At 35.7% G+C, this 16,530-nt stretch overlaps 1 protein-coding gene across 1 annotated transcript in view; it reads left to right on the forward strand.

Annotated features, from left to right (window-relative positions):
- The window catches only part of CLASP2 (cytoplasmic linker associated protein 2), a gene marked incomplete at its 5' end in the record, with an annotated part of 59,423 nt that overhangs the window by 32,667 nt on the left and 10,226 nt on the right, over positions 1-16,530 (forward strand). Inside the window, 8 exons of the mRNA XM_009582824.1 lie at positions 2,671-2,834; positions 4,016-4,094; positions 4,248-4,298; positions 9,491-9,634; positions 13,646-13,789; positions 14,226-14,332; positions 15,144-15,297; positions 16,031-16,259. Coding sequence (XP_009581119.1) covers positions 2,671-2,834; positions 4,016-4,094; positions 4,248-4,298; positions 9,491-9,634; positions 13,646-13,789; positions 14,226-14,332; positions 15,144-15,297; positions 16,031-16,259 — 1,072 coding nt within the window. The remainder of the gene's footprint in view (positions 1-2,670; positions 2,835-4,015; positions 4,095-4,247; positions 4,299-9,490; positions 9,635-13,645; positions 13,790-14,225; positions 14,333-15,143; positions 15,298-16,030; positions 16,260-16,530) is intronic.

Below are 16,530 nucleotides of genomic sequence, written 5' to 3' on the forward strand. Positions count from 1 at the left end.
CTGAAATAATTTACGTTAGAGGTAGATCACTTACAGTTATTTTCATATCTGTTTATTTTTTCCACTATCAAATTATTAAAAACTTCAACTTTAGATGCTTGATTTCAGAATTTTAATTTACATCATAAAAATGGAAACTGTAAAAATTGCAGTACTCGCATACATTGTTCAACATAAAAGTGGTTGAGTTCCATTTTCCATTCCAAATTCTTCCTTTGCCTTAAATGCTCTTACAACCTTCTTGAATTCTTCATGCTTTGGCCTAAGATGAAATGGTATGATTCGTATTTTTTTAAAATGCAACAAAATGACTCAAGTTATTTGAGTTTTCTCCAGACATTCACTGTGGTAAACCTCAAGTCAAACAAAGCTTGAAAACAAAATTGAGTCCTCAGTTATGTGTATTTTTAATGCTAAAACATTGGCACTGGATCTTTAGAGTACTTTTGCCATAGTGATTCATAATTCACTTCATAATGATTTCCGTTTAAACCACTTTACATGTTTAAAGTGTCATAAGAAGTTCACATTACTCCATCAAATAAGAGGTTGTAATCCGTTTGTTCAGCTTGCACGTTTTAATAAAAAAGACGTTTGCGTCAGTATCTGCAAATTTGAAGAAACAGGTACAGTTTTTAAATTCTGCTGAACTGTATAGTTTAATTTGAAGGGTTTTAAATACAGTTTTAAGACCCCAGTGTAATCTTTGTAGCACCAGAATTTTTGTTGTTGTTTGCTTAAGTTCAGTGTATTTTCTCCTTATTTTAGGGCTGTGAAATCCAGAGACACTCATATTACAATACAGAAAGTACTTTTTGGTTTGTTTTTGGCTAGATCTTATAACTGTGCCCACTACTTGTGCATCCACAAGGTGGTATATTGTTTCAGTTCAGCTGAATACAGAAGACCTTACTTCCAATCCCGAGCATAAAATTTCCCTACTCGGAGGGAAATTTTTAAACCTCAGACTTGAATACAAATCTAGACAGATAGCAGAGGAGTTAGCAATTTTTTTTTTTTTTTTTTAATTTACAATTTTCAATGTAGTTTGCCCCAAAAGGGAAGTTAATTAAAGTAGCTCATCCTGATGGGCTTTATGTTGAGTAGGATTTGTATTGCTTTGTTTCTAACACAGCTTTTCAGTATTTAAAATGTCTGTTAAAAGATTCTCCCTGGTCTTTATTAGATCCTGAAAGAATCTGAATTTATTTTTTATTTCTAATGTAAATTTTGAGGCACTTCTTCTGAAGATACCTGTATGGATTTTTTTCACTTCATGGTGTGAATTTGCTTAGCCTGGCTTTATTATCAACACGAAGAGAGATCTAATTTCCTCAGTGATGAAGGCATGCAGCAGCATGCACCAACTCCTCCATACTCAGTCAGCACTGTAGAAGAAAGCCCACTTCCGTGGACTGGCTTCTGCAGCTATGTGAGGTATGATCACAGTTTTGGATCATCCGCTTGCACAGACAGCAGCAGAATTTGGCCTTATGACAAGCCAGGTCAGCCGCAGGAGGATGTGGGGTTCCAGCCCTTCCTCCGCAGCAGCTATTTCCAACCTTGTACCCATGTCATAAATACTCAGGAGGCAATATCTCTCCAACCCTCTTTGCATCATACCAATACTTCTGCTTCTGTACCTAGCTATGTGCTGGAGCTGGAGTGGGTATCAGTTGTGAAGGTAGCATTTTCAGCCCAAACACCCATTTTTCTTATTAGAGAAATGGGAAACCCATGGGCCACACCGGTGTAGAGCATATACATCCTGATTTCACCGTAAGTCTTGAAAAAACATAAATGTAGTGAGATACTAAAAAGACTGTTTAAACCAAGTTACCTATTTGTCATGCCTGGCTTTACCCCTTCCCTCCAAAGAGCCCTTCTTCCTGGTTTAAGTGCTGAGGTTACTATAAATACGATATATACGTCTGGTTTTTTTACTGAATGCAGTCTTTTCAACATTATTTGTATTTATTGTATTCAACATTATTTGTTGAGAAGAACACAATGGATAACATGTTTTTGAAAAGATGAACGTACTTCTGTGTTTTAAACCTGCCAATCTGAAATGTATTGTGGCTTTTTTCCCTACTCTGCTGAATAATTTTGTGTTTGGATACCTGCAGTAGCAGGAGAATCTTGTTCTGTTCCACAAATATTTTATGTAAAGGAATTGGCCAGCTTTCGTGATTTTGCAGTATTTAGTAATGCAGATACTTACAATGAATATTTTGCTAAAGAATTGTAGCAGCTTTTTTGATTTTAGAGAGAAAGTGTTTTCGTAGTCTTCGAGGAATATGACAAATCAACTTAATGATAAAGCTTGAAAAGGTAAAAAAATTAAGTTTTACTGAAAAAATTGAGGTTGCGCCAGCCATCACAGTAAGCATTTCTTTTCTTGACGAAACTGCATGGAATACCTAATTGTCAAACTTCTACAGAAGTCGGCTAACATTTCCAATGTACTCTTGTATTAAAATCCAATGAAAAAGCAAGACAGATTTCTTTTTTCTTTTTTTTTTTTCCGCCCCTGCTTGGCTGCAAAACACTGCCTTTCTCTGCCTCTGATTCCCTTACTGCTTTCTTCTTTGTTTGTAAGTTCAGCATACGTCAGTGTCATTTCCTCTTTTGCCCCATCCTACCCTCTTTCCATCTTCTGCCTTTTAGGTGTTCAGTATGTTTTTGGAGACACTGGTGGACTTCATCCAGGTCCATAAAGAAGATCTGCAGGACTGGCTGTTTGTACTGCTGACACAGCTGTTGAAAAAAATGGGTGCTGATTTGCTTGGGTCTGTACAAGCGAAAGTTCAGAAGGCACTTGATGTCACAAGGTAATCAGTTCTTTAAAAAAAAAAAAAAATTAAAAAACACTTTAAAAAAAACCCTAAAAAAAATCCAAACCCGCATGCTACTTCCAAGTTACTGGGTTTTTTTAGTGTGCTATGAGATTCTTGGAAAAATGCAGAGCTAATAACAGATTGTGAAACTTCAGTAAACCTCACTGCTTAAGCGTTTTGGTTTCCTAAATAACTCGTAGTTGAAAGGGTTTGAGTCCTTAATACTGAACAGTTAATATGACACTACTTATCTGATTCCAAAATGTGCATCTGAGCCATGTATGTTTGTTGTCTTGCCTTGCGTTCAGTGATGCAGTGCTTGTGTCTTTATTTTGGTACAAAAATATTGTTGCAATATTAATCTCTTGGTGTCAGCAGGCTTTTAAGGCGTTATGGCAATAATGGATTTGCTTTCTGTCTTCCCTCCACTCTCCCCAAACTTCACTAATAGCCTGATTCCAAAATGATCTTATGTGATTTTGGGGGCCATCAGAGCTGCCCATCCCTGGCCAGTTTTATTTCCAAATGAAAGCAAGAATTTTAAGTAGAGTTGGAGGGACTCTGGGACCTACTTTCATCCTCCATTCTCTGAAGTATGGGACAGTCTAAGCGGTCTAGGCCTCCGCTGAACCTATTCATGCGGCAGATCTGCTGTGAAATCTGCAGAAGGGTATGGTGTGTGTTGCAGGGAGAGAGAATATGATCTGCTACACCTCTTTTTTGCTGCTGCAGTAGAGCCCTTGAGGGCCATACCTGGAGTGTGGCATGCGGGGGAGTGGAGGCAGCCAGAGTGGAACAGGATGGTTCAGAGAAGCATGCAGGGGGGGTGTGGTGTATACCTTTAGCAGTACTACTGCATGATAATTTGGGGATTGCATAGATTTAGAATCAGAATACTACTGTGTCATTATTATATCATTCCTTATTACTTGCATTATCTGTTCTAGCTATAATTGCTTCAAAGCAGGAATTTCTTACGTTTTGTCCTTTACATGCTAGGTGAATGTTTCTGAAAGTAGGATATAATATCAACAAAACTTGTAGAAATTTTCTTCTTTTAGAAGTACTAAAGCTCCTCTTTACTGAAAAGAGTGAGGAGTTATTTAGTGCCTCTCAACAGGTATTAAAAGAAAATTTCACATAACTTAACACAATTTGATTTGTTTGTTTTACAGGGAATCTTTTCCAAACGACCTTCAGTTCAGTATTTTAATGAGATTTACTGTTGACCAGACCCAAACACCTAGCCTGAAGGTAAGAATTTTCAGGCTTGCATTGCAAACAAAAATCTTCATTGACAGACATTTGCTTGTCTTAATATTTGAATTTGGATTGTTATTTTTGTTTTGTTTTTAAAAAAAAAAAAAAGGTTTTCAATTAGTGGATTTTGTTTTTGTAAACTTTCAGACAGTCAAGCCAGCACTACAGGACCAGCTTCGCTCTTTTTGGAGCTCAAAGGTTTTTGTCTGAATTATTGTCTTTATTCTTAACCCTATGTCAAACTCTTACAGTGTTTCCAATAATTTTTATTTGAATGCATTCGTATGCTGCTACTAACCTTTGCGAGAAACTTTAAGCATGCAGATGTTCAATTTTAAACATTACACTAGTATGAAAATGTTTGCTGCAAGAGAGATCTAATAAAACCACAGTACAGCCAAAATGAGCAACAAAAATGTGGCCGCCTAACATCAAGCTGGTTATGCAAACTCACTCTATCCAGTCTTTTCTAATTTTATGTTTGTGATTTCCCAATCGTGTTTTCCTAGTTCGTACATATTTTTTCCTGTATCCAGCCTGATAGGTCTTGAATTAATATAAATTATTTTAATATTAATATGAACTTGAGTTACTATATTAAAAATCAGCTCCTTTTGTGGTACACTTACTTTTCTGAAAGCAGTGTGTAGCTTTATAATTACATACATTTTTACATAAGAATCTGTAGTCCATAGACCTGCCAGTATAACTGAAAAATAAAAATGTATTCTGTAGTACATTTACAGTTGCAAAGAGAGTTGATTTTAGGATAAATGCGTCAAATCCTAAGAAGATCTAGAAGTGATGTAAATGGGGAAATAACAAGCATATGATAACTGGTATTTTCTGCTCTGTCCTGCACGAAATATTTGTACATAGTTTGATACTGCACAAGAATGACTTTTCCTAAGTTATGTTGAATCTAAAGTCACATGAATATGCCTTTTTTGTCTACAATACAGTAAAACTTACATTTTTAAGCTTTTGAGGACAGTTGATACGTTGACCACTGTTGCTTCGTAGAGCTGTGTTAAAAAGGGACTGCTGTCATTTATTGAAGACAGCAAATGAGGTAGTAAAAATCAGTTTGTTGTTTAAATAAATCCTTCGAATAAATTGGGCTTGGTTTTGTTTTACTTGGTTTTCCTCCCCAGGAAGGTGAATGTGATGGTTGAGATGTTCTTTTTTTTCCGTACAGTAGTATAGCTGGTAAATGCATATCGATCATGTTTCAAAGTTGAGAGTGTATATTTGGAACAAGAAGTGGACTACTAAGCTCAGTTGGGGCTAAGCTCAAGAATATTCACTATGCGACCTAGAAGGAATCAAGAAATCTGAAACGCTTAATGGGAAGACATTCTGAAAATAATTTCCAGTATTTCAGAGAGACTTCTGAAATCAAGATGTCAGTAAAAACTACCTCCATAGAAGAACATCTGTTAGTTTGAAATAAAATCAAGAATATTTAAAATGAATTTTTGAGACAGTGAAGTATGTAACTGTTTAAGGGAAGGTAAGCTTTTTTTCAGAAGTGTTATCAACCCCCTATTTCCATCTTTATGAGGTAACTACAACTTCAGGATCCAGACAGTAAAGTTACTGAACATAAATTGCAGAAGTATCTATTTAATATCCACATTCTTGAATATTTTGTCTAAATCCCATCCTCGGTGCACCCAGATGTCTAACAGATGTTATAAGTGTTAAGATGTTAGAAGTGATAATCCTAGGGCACTACTCCCTTTCTTGAAGTCTTCAGCTTTTGTTCTTACTCTGATAAATGATTATTTTGTTGCAGAGTGTGCCTTTGGGCTAGATATACTGAGAAACAGCATTCACTGTGACAGGAAAAATCAGAGAAAGGATTTTCAGCATCCTTAAACATGGTCAGATATAAGAAGGGATGACGGATCAGAAATTTGCTCCGTGGAAGGATTCCCTTCTACAAATGACTTTTCCCTCTGGTTTTTATGTGGTAGTGGCAAATAATCACGATCCTTTACAGTAAACTCTAATTGTCGTTCTTACACTTACAAATACAGCTAAGTCTAGAACAATAAAAGTCAAGCTTTTAGAGTAGCCACAGAGGTGGATTTGGATAGCTAGCCAGTAAGAGGACCAAGCAGAGATGTAATTCTACTGACCTAATCCATGGAGGATGCAGCACGGTGTATTGTGCTGTAACTATCTTACTGTCTTTTGCTATAATTTTACATGTAGGTGTGGTGAACACAGTTTAGAGGTGCCAGATGCACTTATCTATTTTGGTCAAATATATGGATGGGCATAGGAGTCAAATTTTCTAGATGGGATATAATCTATTAAGTTTATTTTCACAGGTGCAGAGCATATGCTTTCCGAGGGATGGGTGTTGTCCTGAAATACACTTCAAATCATCACTTTCATTTTTCTCAGGTTGAATATCAAATGGCTCACTCTCACTGAGGAATTGATTTAAGCTTTGTGACCAAAGTTCATTACAAGTTTCTGAACCCTTCTTTCCTTTGAAAATACTAATTTGTTGACAAAGGTTTTTGCTGCAGTTGATCAGAAGATTTATTTTTTCTAAGTCCGTATTAAAATTTCTGGATAAAAAAAAACCCAACCAACCAATGACACAGATTCACAGAGATGAGAGAGCCCTTCAAAATTGATCTTTAGTGTATGTTTTAGTTATTTGATTGAATAATGGCAGAGGCAGTTGCTCCTAAGTATCCAGTAACTTAGGGACAGACATCTGGGATCTGGCAATCTGAAAGTCATTTTGCGTTATTGCTTGTATTCAGTCTGAGTAAGGCAGAGTAGAGTCTCTCATGTCCCAAGAAAGCACTGTAAGAGATGGACTTTTTTCTGGTTTAAGTAAAGCAGCCTCTCTACATTCCTCTCTCCTTTTTTCTTTTTTCCTGTTACGTGAAATGTTTCTTTTGTCTTACCCTGATGCAGCAAATGAAACTCTGTAAATCTCAAATGTTTCACAGGACAGGAAAACAATTTGCCTTCTGGCACTGACTGTGTAGCATCCTTACAGTATTTCATGAATCCCTGGAGGTAGTTGCACATATTTTTGTGCCAGAATTTGTCGTTTCATTATCTGTGAAAGACAGTTATGAAGCACTTTAGTTCCATTTATGTCTAATCTTTTTTTTTGTGAGTAATAGTGCTAATTGTGGCTTGATCTGTATTTCAGCTCACTTACTACAGCAGTGCTATTCTTAAAAAAAAAAAAAGTCTGTTTGCGTTATATGCTTTACAGGAAAAATGTCTCTTTTATAGTCCAGCAAAAGTACAATAAATTCAACCTAGAAGAGTACAAAGAAAGTCAAGACAGTATTAAACAACTTCATAGACAGTGGTTTCAGATTAACAGCAAATATTCATTGTAAGAATTCCTGGAGCTGCTTTCATTGCAGTCAAAAATTGTATATCTCCTCTCTCAGAGAGATTAAATGGATTGTTGAAGAGAACTATGTTAGACCTTTTATTTCTAAATCTCAACTCTGTATGTACTTACTGGAAATAGTGACAAAAATACATCGTAAGTAGATTTGCTGCTCTTACGGAGTTTACTTCAGGGTGCTTTTTTTATCCATAATAATACTGTCTTGTTATATTTGAGGATAGAAGGGTACCCCTTCCAGAATTTCTTCAAAATTCAAGCAAATTTGTGAAAAACACTCTCTGTCAAACTTAGCTTTGGGTATCTGTCTCACTGTGAAGAGCTTTATTAATGCGAACTCTCTCTATTCATCTTCTGTTCAGTGCTCTTCTGTCTCCTGAGAGCCTCCATCTTTCAGAAGTCTGTGCGATTTATTCTGTGGGAGTAGTTTAAACACTAAATAATACTGCTCTCTCGGATACAGTACTCCAGAATTTTTTCATTGGGAGAAATGCCTCTGGATGTTCTAAGTGTTACAGTTCTTACCAGTAATTTTTTTAAGGTGTGATATTACATATATTTAAATCGTGAACAGTGAAACATAGTGCTGTCGTAATGGTTTCACTTGATAATCTAGAAATTTTAACTTTATTACTTTGTATTTGGAAAACCATGTAGCCTAAGGCTTTTTGCTGCGGAGATGTTTGTGGGATTTTTTTTTTCTTCAAAAGAATCTAATGAATAGTGTGGGTTTTACTGCATTGATCTGCATGAGATGAAAGCCTCCAGCTGCTGCTTGTTGTATAACTTTGGAGAAGTCGAGCTTTAGCAACTGCTGTGAAAATGAAGTATTCATTATTAATCTACATGTATCGGCTATCACTAATGTGTGTGTCACTTAGTGTATCTTGAGTTTTTAATAGGTTGCAAGTTTTGATGACTAAGGGAAATTTCTAAATAGCTTTGCTCAGAACAGTTGTACTACAAGACGTGAACAATTAAAAATACACCCAGAACTTTTGTCTTTGGTTATGATGGACATAGGTGTCTTGCTCCTGGTAGGTATTTCTGGTTCACTACAGTCATTAATGGAAATGAAAGCAGCTAAGTCAAATAGGTGGCCTAAATAAATGTTCACCATTTTTATTGATGGGTTGCATGACAAATCTCTGAGGCAGCAGGAGTTGAGGATATAAATATTTAAGGAAGATACAGGCATCATAGCCCTTTGCCCAAAGCTGTGCAGTGGTGCAATTTTGGAGAAGCTAGAGAGAGGCTGCAGTCTGGGATGTATAAAACAGTAATTCTGCTTAACGAGTAGAGGGAGTTGGTGGAGTAGGAGAACGATGCTCAGATAAATGAGGGAGTAAAGCAGTTTTTCTGTCCTCCTGGTAAATCCATGTCTCTGTCTTCTAAAGGAAAAGTGTGCATGTGACCCTTTCTAAGTCTTTTGTAGAAATTCTATTCCATACTTTTTTAGTATTTAATGGGAAGATTCATGTGGCTTATCCCCAAAGATAGTGACTGCTGAACTCTGGTGTTTTATAGAAGAATGCTGAGTGTTAACTACATGGTAGGACCTAATAGGAACTGATTATTGGTTCATCAGATGATGTTAATTTTTCATTTTGGTACTTGAAAAAAGTTCTTAATAATTCTGAATAATTCTTTACAATCCTGAATATTCTTAAATATTCTGAGTACTTGGTTCTCTTTTTGTTAAATACAAGCTTCTGCATATGCAATGATTTGTGTATCTTTCAGTTGCTACCAGTAAAATCTAAGATTTCTATTAATATTTGAATTTCTGTGGAATAACTCCCTTCTTGAAATGTTACATCCATTTGTAAATGGATTTATTGTATAGAGTTTTATATCAATGCTGAAAAGATGTTTATTTTAATTGGAAAAAAAATCATCTTCATTTTAGGGAATGAACACTCTACTCTGTGAGCACACTTGCTCTTGCAGCACACCATTTTTATTGTCCACTTGACTCTATTTCTCTTTGCAGGTCAAAGTTGCAATCCTTAAGTACATAGAGACACTTGCGCAACAGATGGATCCAGGAGATTTTGTAAATTCAAGTGAAACTAGGTTAGCAGTGTCTCGAATCATCACCTGGACCACAGAACCTAAAAGCTCAGATGTTAGGAAGGTATGTTTGTTAATGTGTGCTTAGAATTGCCGTACATTCCAAGTATCTTGGCAAATTAGAGAAGCTAATATTTCTTGCCTAAACAAAAAAAAAACTTTTTTCTTTAAAAACAAACTTATTCTTTCATAGAGAAAAGATACTTTTATATCCTTCTCAGCAAACACACCTAATTTTTCTGTATAAAGTATCAGGACCGACAAAGTAAAACTTTGCCAAAAATTGTATGTTTAAGAATATTTAAGTAAAAATTTAAAATGAACACATCTTGAAACTCTGTTAGGTGTGTATTTTCATGTATGTTAATATGTTGAGATTATCTTTCATAATACAAGGAATAACTTTGTTTCAAGCACTACCTAGTATTAAAATCTCTTCAGTGGGCATTTTCTATAGTTTTAATATTACTTCAGAGACCACCCTCTGTGATACTAATAGCACATTCTTAACAGGAATGGTAAGTTTGGTAGCAAATTCAGTTCAATCTGTTGAATTTTCTCGAATCCTTTCTGTTTAACAAAAGATAGGTGAATAACTGTTGACCCTTTGACAAAAGAAAGTTTGTGCTTTAATAAGGTAGTATCAAAGGTTTGTTCTTGTAATGCTGCAGTTCCAGTGCAAAACTCTCTTTTCCACATAACTGTTGTGAAGAGAAAATTAGTATTTGTGAGCTGTGTAGATATACCAGGGATACAGAATAACCATGAGAAATGTACTAATGCAGTCTTTGGAAAGGGTTTCTAAATAGTCTTTCCGATTATAGAAAGCAAAAATATTTTAATTTTGTTTGCAGTTTGATGGAGTAGAGTTTTGTTGGTTTTGTTCTGATTGTCACCAGCCATTCGGTGTTAGCTGCTGTTATCAGCATGCTAATGCTTTTTGAATGCTAAATAAACATATTTACTTTATCTTACAAATGCAAGCATCTTTGACACAGAGAACTAACTCTTCTGTTCCTTTTTCTCTCTTTGTTTCTTCAGTTTGAAGAGTTGGAACAATTTATTTGTTTAGATTTCCTTTGCTATTTTCAATTACGTTTGACTTTTGGCAACTTCATCATTTCTGGAAACAGTACCAAAACTTCCTTTCTTTAGGAGGGATGTTTTGTGGGAGAGAATTGAGAGAAAACAGTGGGAGCTGTTTCACTAAGTGCGTAATGTGAAGAGAACAAAAATAAAAATAACTTCCACAACTTCTTGATATCTGGAATGTTTGTAATATGTAATAAAAAAACATAGGAGAGTTTATACTGGAGATAATGTCTCTGTCTTTCACTTCTTATATAACTTCACGAGTATGAGAAAGCAGTAACAGATTATATCCTATGGACTTCTCTTGCCTAGTACCATGTCCTAGTGACATGTATAAGACTATAAAACAGGAGGAGAATTGAAGCAGCACTATCTTCTAAATCAGTAAAGTTTTAGTACTAAGACACGTGGCAAGCTGTCTTATCTGATGGTTCATATCTCTAATAAGCATTTTTATGCCAATAAGTAACTGAATCATGGAAAGAATTGCCAGTGAGTTTAGTCATCTGGAACACCTTAATGATATGAAGTTTTCTTATTTTATTTTTTCTTTCCATAACACAGCTGTTAGAGGCAGCTAACTGCCAATAGCCTTTAATAACTCCTGAAAATAAAATTTCACGAATAAGTAGTTCAAAAGAGTTATTCTGATGGTATAAAATGTTTCATTCTCTTAACAGGTTTCACAGCCTGCTTATCACAGGCTTTTTCATTTTATTTATTTTAATAAGCTTATAGCATTTAGAATGATTTCTTTAAATTAAAAGTTTTTGCCAAGTGTATTTCTGTGTAATTGATGGGTTTGTTTCTTTTTTTCAATAAAAATATTTCCAGTACTAAGTATTATGAAAAATCCCTTTTTCTTTTATTAGTCTAAAGTTGGGCACACTTACTGCAGTTCAGTGACATGGGACTTTTCTGGAAGATAAAATTCTATGTTTCAGAACTTAGATTTCTTCTAAGATTAGAATTCCTCTGAAAAGAATTAGAATCTTCTTAGGATTCTTCTAAGAACAAAACCAAACCAAACAAATATTTCTCATCCTTATTGCAGACTTTTAAAGATATTATCTGTGTGACTGGACTTAAATCTCAAGAGAGAGAGCTTACGCTGAGGAGAAAAGCCTCCAAATACTCTAAAATGCTTTTTTTTTTTTTTCCCCCCCCAAGGAAGAGGGAGAGAAAATAGATAATTACGTAGTTGAAAACCTTCTGTGAGTCAATATTAATTTTGATACTTTAGCTGGAGCTTCATTCTGGGCAGACTTGATAGTATCTGTTCCTTTGCTGATACGACTGTGGACTGTCTATTGTGTTATTTTATTGGCAGCTTAAATAGACAGTGTTGTGGAGTGGAGACATGGATAACAGGACAGAAAAAGGAAAGTGGTAATTCCCAGCCTTTGCTCAGTTGCAGGATTTGTTTTGGTTTTGCTTTGTATCAATTTCTGATACTGATACCAATTTCCTTCTTGAAGACTAACCATAAGAAATAACAAGGGAAACATTAAAGACAGATTGTAGAGGGCATTCAGGGTGTTCACTTGAAGGGAAGGCTATCAGAGGGAGAAGGGAATAAGAGTTAAAGAAAACAGCCAGTCACGAGTGTGCAAAGATAATTTGTGGTAATCTAACATGTTAGTATTTTTGTCATTAAACTTAATACTAAGATGTGTGCTGGTATGTGTGCTCATACTTTGGCTTTCCACTTTTAATTAAAAAATGCTACAGTTCATTGCTCTGGAAGCAAAAGGAGGGAAATAAATGTCTAAAAGAATTTTCTAAACTACTTGCTTGAAGTATATTGCTGCTTAAACAAGCTGCCTATCATTCTCTCTAGCGTGAGGCACTGGTTCTCTCCAGTGTGTGGCAGACCTTGATGGCGAGCTGTATAAACTAGACATAGTTGGTTAATCTTAGAATCAGAGTTTTGTACTACAAAGAAACTATTAAACAATTCCGGAGAACTTAATCTCTAGCCCTTCATTGCATGTGTTAGTTCAGTTGCTATGTTGACAGGTTTGTTAGCCTATTCAGTGAATATTCATCAAACTGTACAAACATTACTAAGTCATGCAGTCAACATTCCGTTACTAGAGGGAACCCAACCATTGCGTAACTGTGTTGCTTTGTCAGTAAAGAGCTCTCATTTTTGATTCAGATAAAAAAAATACATATAGTAAAACATGCTGTAGGATAACATTAAAGATGAACTATTAAAATTGAGGGTGTGGGAGGTGGCAACCAGTAGACTACAAACTCCAATACTTAACAGTTTTCATCTTTAAAATATGTAGTCAGCTAAATTATTCCTCATGATGTTTGCCTACCTTTTAAAAAGATAAAGGAAGCAGGGCGGGAAGGGGGGAAGGTTAACTAACTAGTTCAGGTGTAGGATAAGTTATAAAGAGTATCAAGTGCTGTGATCACAACTCAAAATCAAGACCGTCTCATTCCAAATTAGGGTATCAGTTTGGTTTGGTTTTTTTTTAATTTCTAAAGTGATAACTGTTCCTTTTCAAGTTAGTGTATTGATTATCCATCATCTGTAATTACCACTTGCAGAACTCAGGAGAAGGCATTGCCGGCTCGTTCCTGCCTGGCGTGTTCCATTCCTGTCTTTAAATTTGTTCAACTTGCCAAACCCTTTAAAAGCCATTTTGCGAATTCCAGTACTTTTTTAGTAAGTAGGGATCTGGGGTGGGGGTGGGGGGGGAGATGAGGAGCACGTTTCTGAAAGACTGCTTGTTAGAATGATTGTGTAAAGTGTAAGCTCATTGTTGTGTGCCTGGATTTATCAATATCTGAACTTCCAGCTTACCAGCAAATATGAATTGCTTTTGTTCACATCTGTTAACATCTTTATTCAAGCTTGATCAAGACTTAAGTCATGTTTTGTGATTACCATTCATTATAGCATCTCTTGCTGATAAAATTACTTTAGAAACTCAAATTAATGTCTTCAATCTCTATCATCTTCTAGGCTGCACAATCAGTGCTGATTTCCCTTTTTGAACTCAACACCCCAGAGTTTACAATGCTATTGGGTGCTTTACCAAAAACATTTCAGGATGGAGCCACAAAGCTTCTCCATAATCATCTCCGGAATACAGGCAACAGTGGTCAGGTATCTGCACCTCTCATTATTCTTTCTGAACTTACTGGTGTTTTGAACATAAGTCCGTTTCAGTAGAGTTATTTGGAAGAGCAAGAAAGTTGGTAGAGGAGGGGAGGCAACCCAAATCCTATGTAGAAGTCTGTCTTAATACCAGATATCACTCTTTATGGAATGCCTTTTCTTTTTCCTCCAGAGAATGATACTTTCTATGTTGCTTCCAAGTGACTTAGTTTGAATGTGCTTTTTAAGAGTAGTTTATCTTTTACTTTACTCGTTTCAAAGTTATACCTGATTTAAGTTACTAGTAATTCATTAGCCAATCCAAGAAACTAAATAGAAGCTCTTTAAATGTTTCTGGGCACTAGAAAATAAATAAATACAATAATAAGTTAAAAGGGAAGCTGAAGTCCTACTGGAGTATCTCTTCTCACCTCTCCTCCTCCAGGGATCAATGGGAAGTCCTTTAACAAGACCTACTCCACGCTCCCCAGCAAGTTGGTCAAGTCCTCTCACTTCCCCAACCAATACATCGCAGAACACTTTGTCACCAAGGTAATGTAGGCTGATGTTGCTACAGTTCTGCATCTAAGGCTTCATTACATGTTATCCAAGATTGTAACCCCAACAGTGAAAGCGTGGACTGAATTTTGCACAAAGTGACAGATGCTGAAAAATTATCCTCCTCCCTCCACAGAATGACAGTGCAGTGAACTACTTAGCCTCCCTGAAGGGTCTGACAAGTGCCAGGGCTGACCTGAGGTGGGAAGGGCTGTGCACCTTGGAGTGCGAATGGATTAGCAAGAGAAGAAATGGAAGTGTTCATCTCTAGCAAGTGTTAGAATAGGTCAGCTAGGTCATCAACCCAGACTTAATATTGGGGAGACTAAAAAAGTAGTAGTTCATAAATGTTCAGGTCTGTAATTTTGTGATACCGATGTTGCCAGTGAAGTGGATTTTGTAATTTTGCCTTTTAGCAATCAACTTTGAAAATTATTTTATCAGTCCTCCTCAGTTTGGAACTTTTTTCAGAGAGAATGATGTAAAAATCCCAGTTGTTTCATACTCATAAAACAGAGCAAAAGAAGTTTCTTTCTTCAGGCAGATGCTGTTGCATAATGTAGCCCTTCCCTTAGCTAGCTACTCCCAGTGCTTTTTCTGTCAGTGGCAGTACACTTACTAAGATGTACCATAGCACAATTTTCTTATGTGGAGAGCCAGCTTTCTTCCTTAATGTGTTTTAAGAAAAATAATTATTTTATTACTATTTCTTGAGTCTCTGTAGTTCCATGCTAATGTTATTTAAAAATCTGGGGTCACAAAGTAAGTCCATCGTAATTTCTATGTCCTTCTCTGTGGCCCACAGTGCATTTGACTATGACACTGAAAATATGAATTCTGAAGATATTTACAGCTCTCTTCGTGGAGTCACTGAAGCCATTCAGAATTTCAGTTTTCGTAGCCAGGAAGATATGAATGAGCCTGTAAAACGAGATTCCAAAAAAGATGATGGCGATTCAGTGAGTATTTAAACTCAGTGCATCTTGGTATCAGCAAGCCAAGCCAATTACTGATTTACTACAGGTGATAAAGCATCTTTTTCAGTAGGTTTATATGTTATGACTTCTGAAATGGGACGTTTCTCCTAAATTACTTCAGAGCTTTAGAAAAATATGTTCCTAGTCTTGAACCACATTTTTGAAATGTAAATGCTAATTCTAAGTAGCGCTAGCTGTTTGTTTATTTAAAATGTTAGCAATTTTAAAATAGATTATCTTGCAAAACAGCTGGAGTTCATTTTTGAGAGGTCTGCACCTTAATATATGTTTTTCCAAAGGTTTTGTTTTTATTCTGTACAAAACCTGTGGGTTTTTCAGTGCTACATGCAGTGTTTTAAACTTCTGTTTCTATGGAACTTTGATTTTCAGATTTATTGAGCTTACCAGTTATGTATGTGCTTAAACATGTTTTTAATTTCTTAGCATCAAACATCTGAGATAAAATACTGACAGCTGTTTCTAGTTCATGAATTTTTTTGGACTATGTACGCTTTCTTTGGTTTTTTTTTGAAGGAAAGCAAAGTTTAGGGAACTGCTTCTAAGACTTCTTATTTGAAGGCTAGTTTGAAATTTTTGAAATTTGTAAACTTTTTGAAATTTCTAAGTTTTTCTACATAGATGAATTAGTAATGTAGTTAAGTGAAAAGCGTAAGTGTGTATTTCATATGCTCCTATGATATTTCTTTTCCTGCAGATTTGCAGTGCTTCTGGAATAGTAGACCTACGAGCAGGAAGTGGTGTGAGCGATACAGGCCGAACAGCTCTTGATAACAAAACATCATTACTCAACACAATGCCTCCCCACTCTTCGCCACGTTCACGAGATTATAACCCATACAATTATTCTGATGCTATCAGTTCATTTAATAAATCTGCTTTGAAAGAAGCCATGTTTGATGATGATGCAGAGCAATTTCCTGATGGTAAGCTTCAGATTGCATTCTGTGCTAAAGAAAAATGGTGAGATTTTTCCCTCCTTTAGTTCAGTTTCTGAATTTATTATTAGCAATATATATTGCACCAGTGCAATATATATTGCACCAGTGCTGCTTCTTTGAGAGGTTTTTATAAATACTGTATTTCGAATTATTCTTTGTTAGTAATCCTTTTGAGTGACATTGTTGGATTACTTGGTATTTGTAGAGATTAAGGGTAAAAAATGAGAAATACTGAACTATATTGTATACTTCTGGT

Source organism: Fulmarus glacialis, unplaced genomic scaffold, assembly GCF_000690835.1.
Source record: "Fulmarus glacialis isolate BGI_N327 unplaced genomic scaffold, ASM69083v1 scaffold16648, whole genome shotgun sequence".
In the NCBI taxonomy this organism is placed as follows: domain Eukaryota; kingdom Metazoa; phylum Chordata; class Aves; order Procellariiformes; family Procellariidae; genus Fulmarus; species Fulmarus glacialis.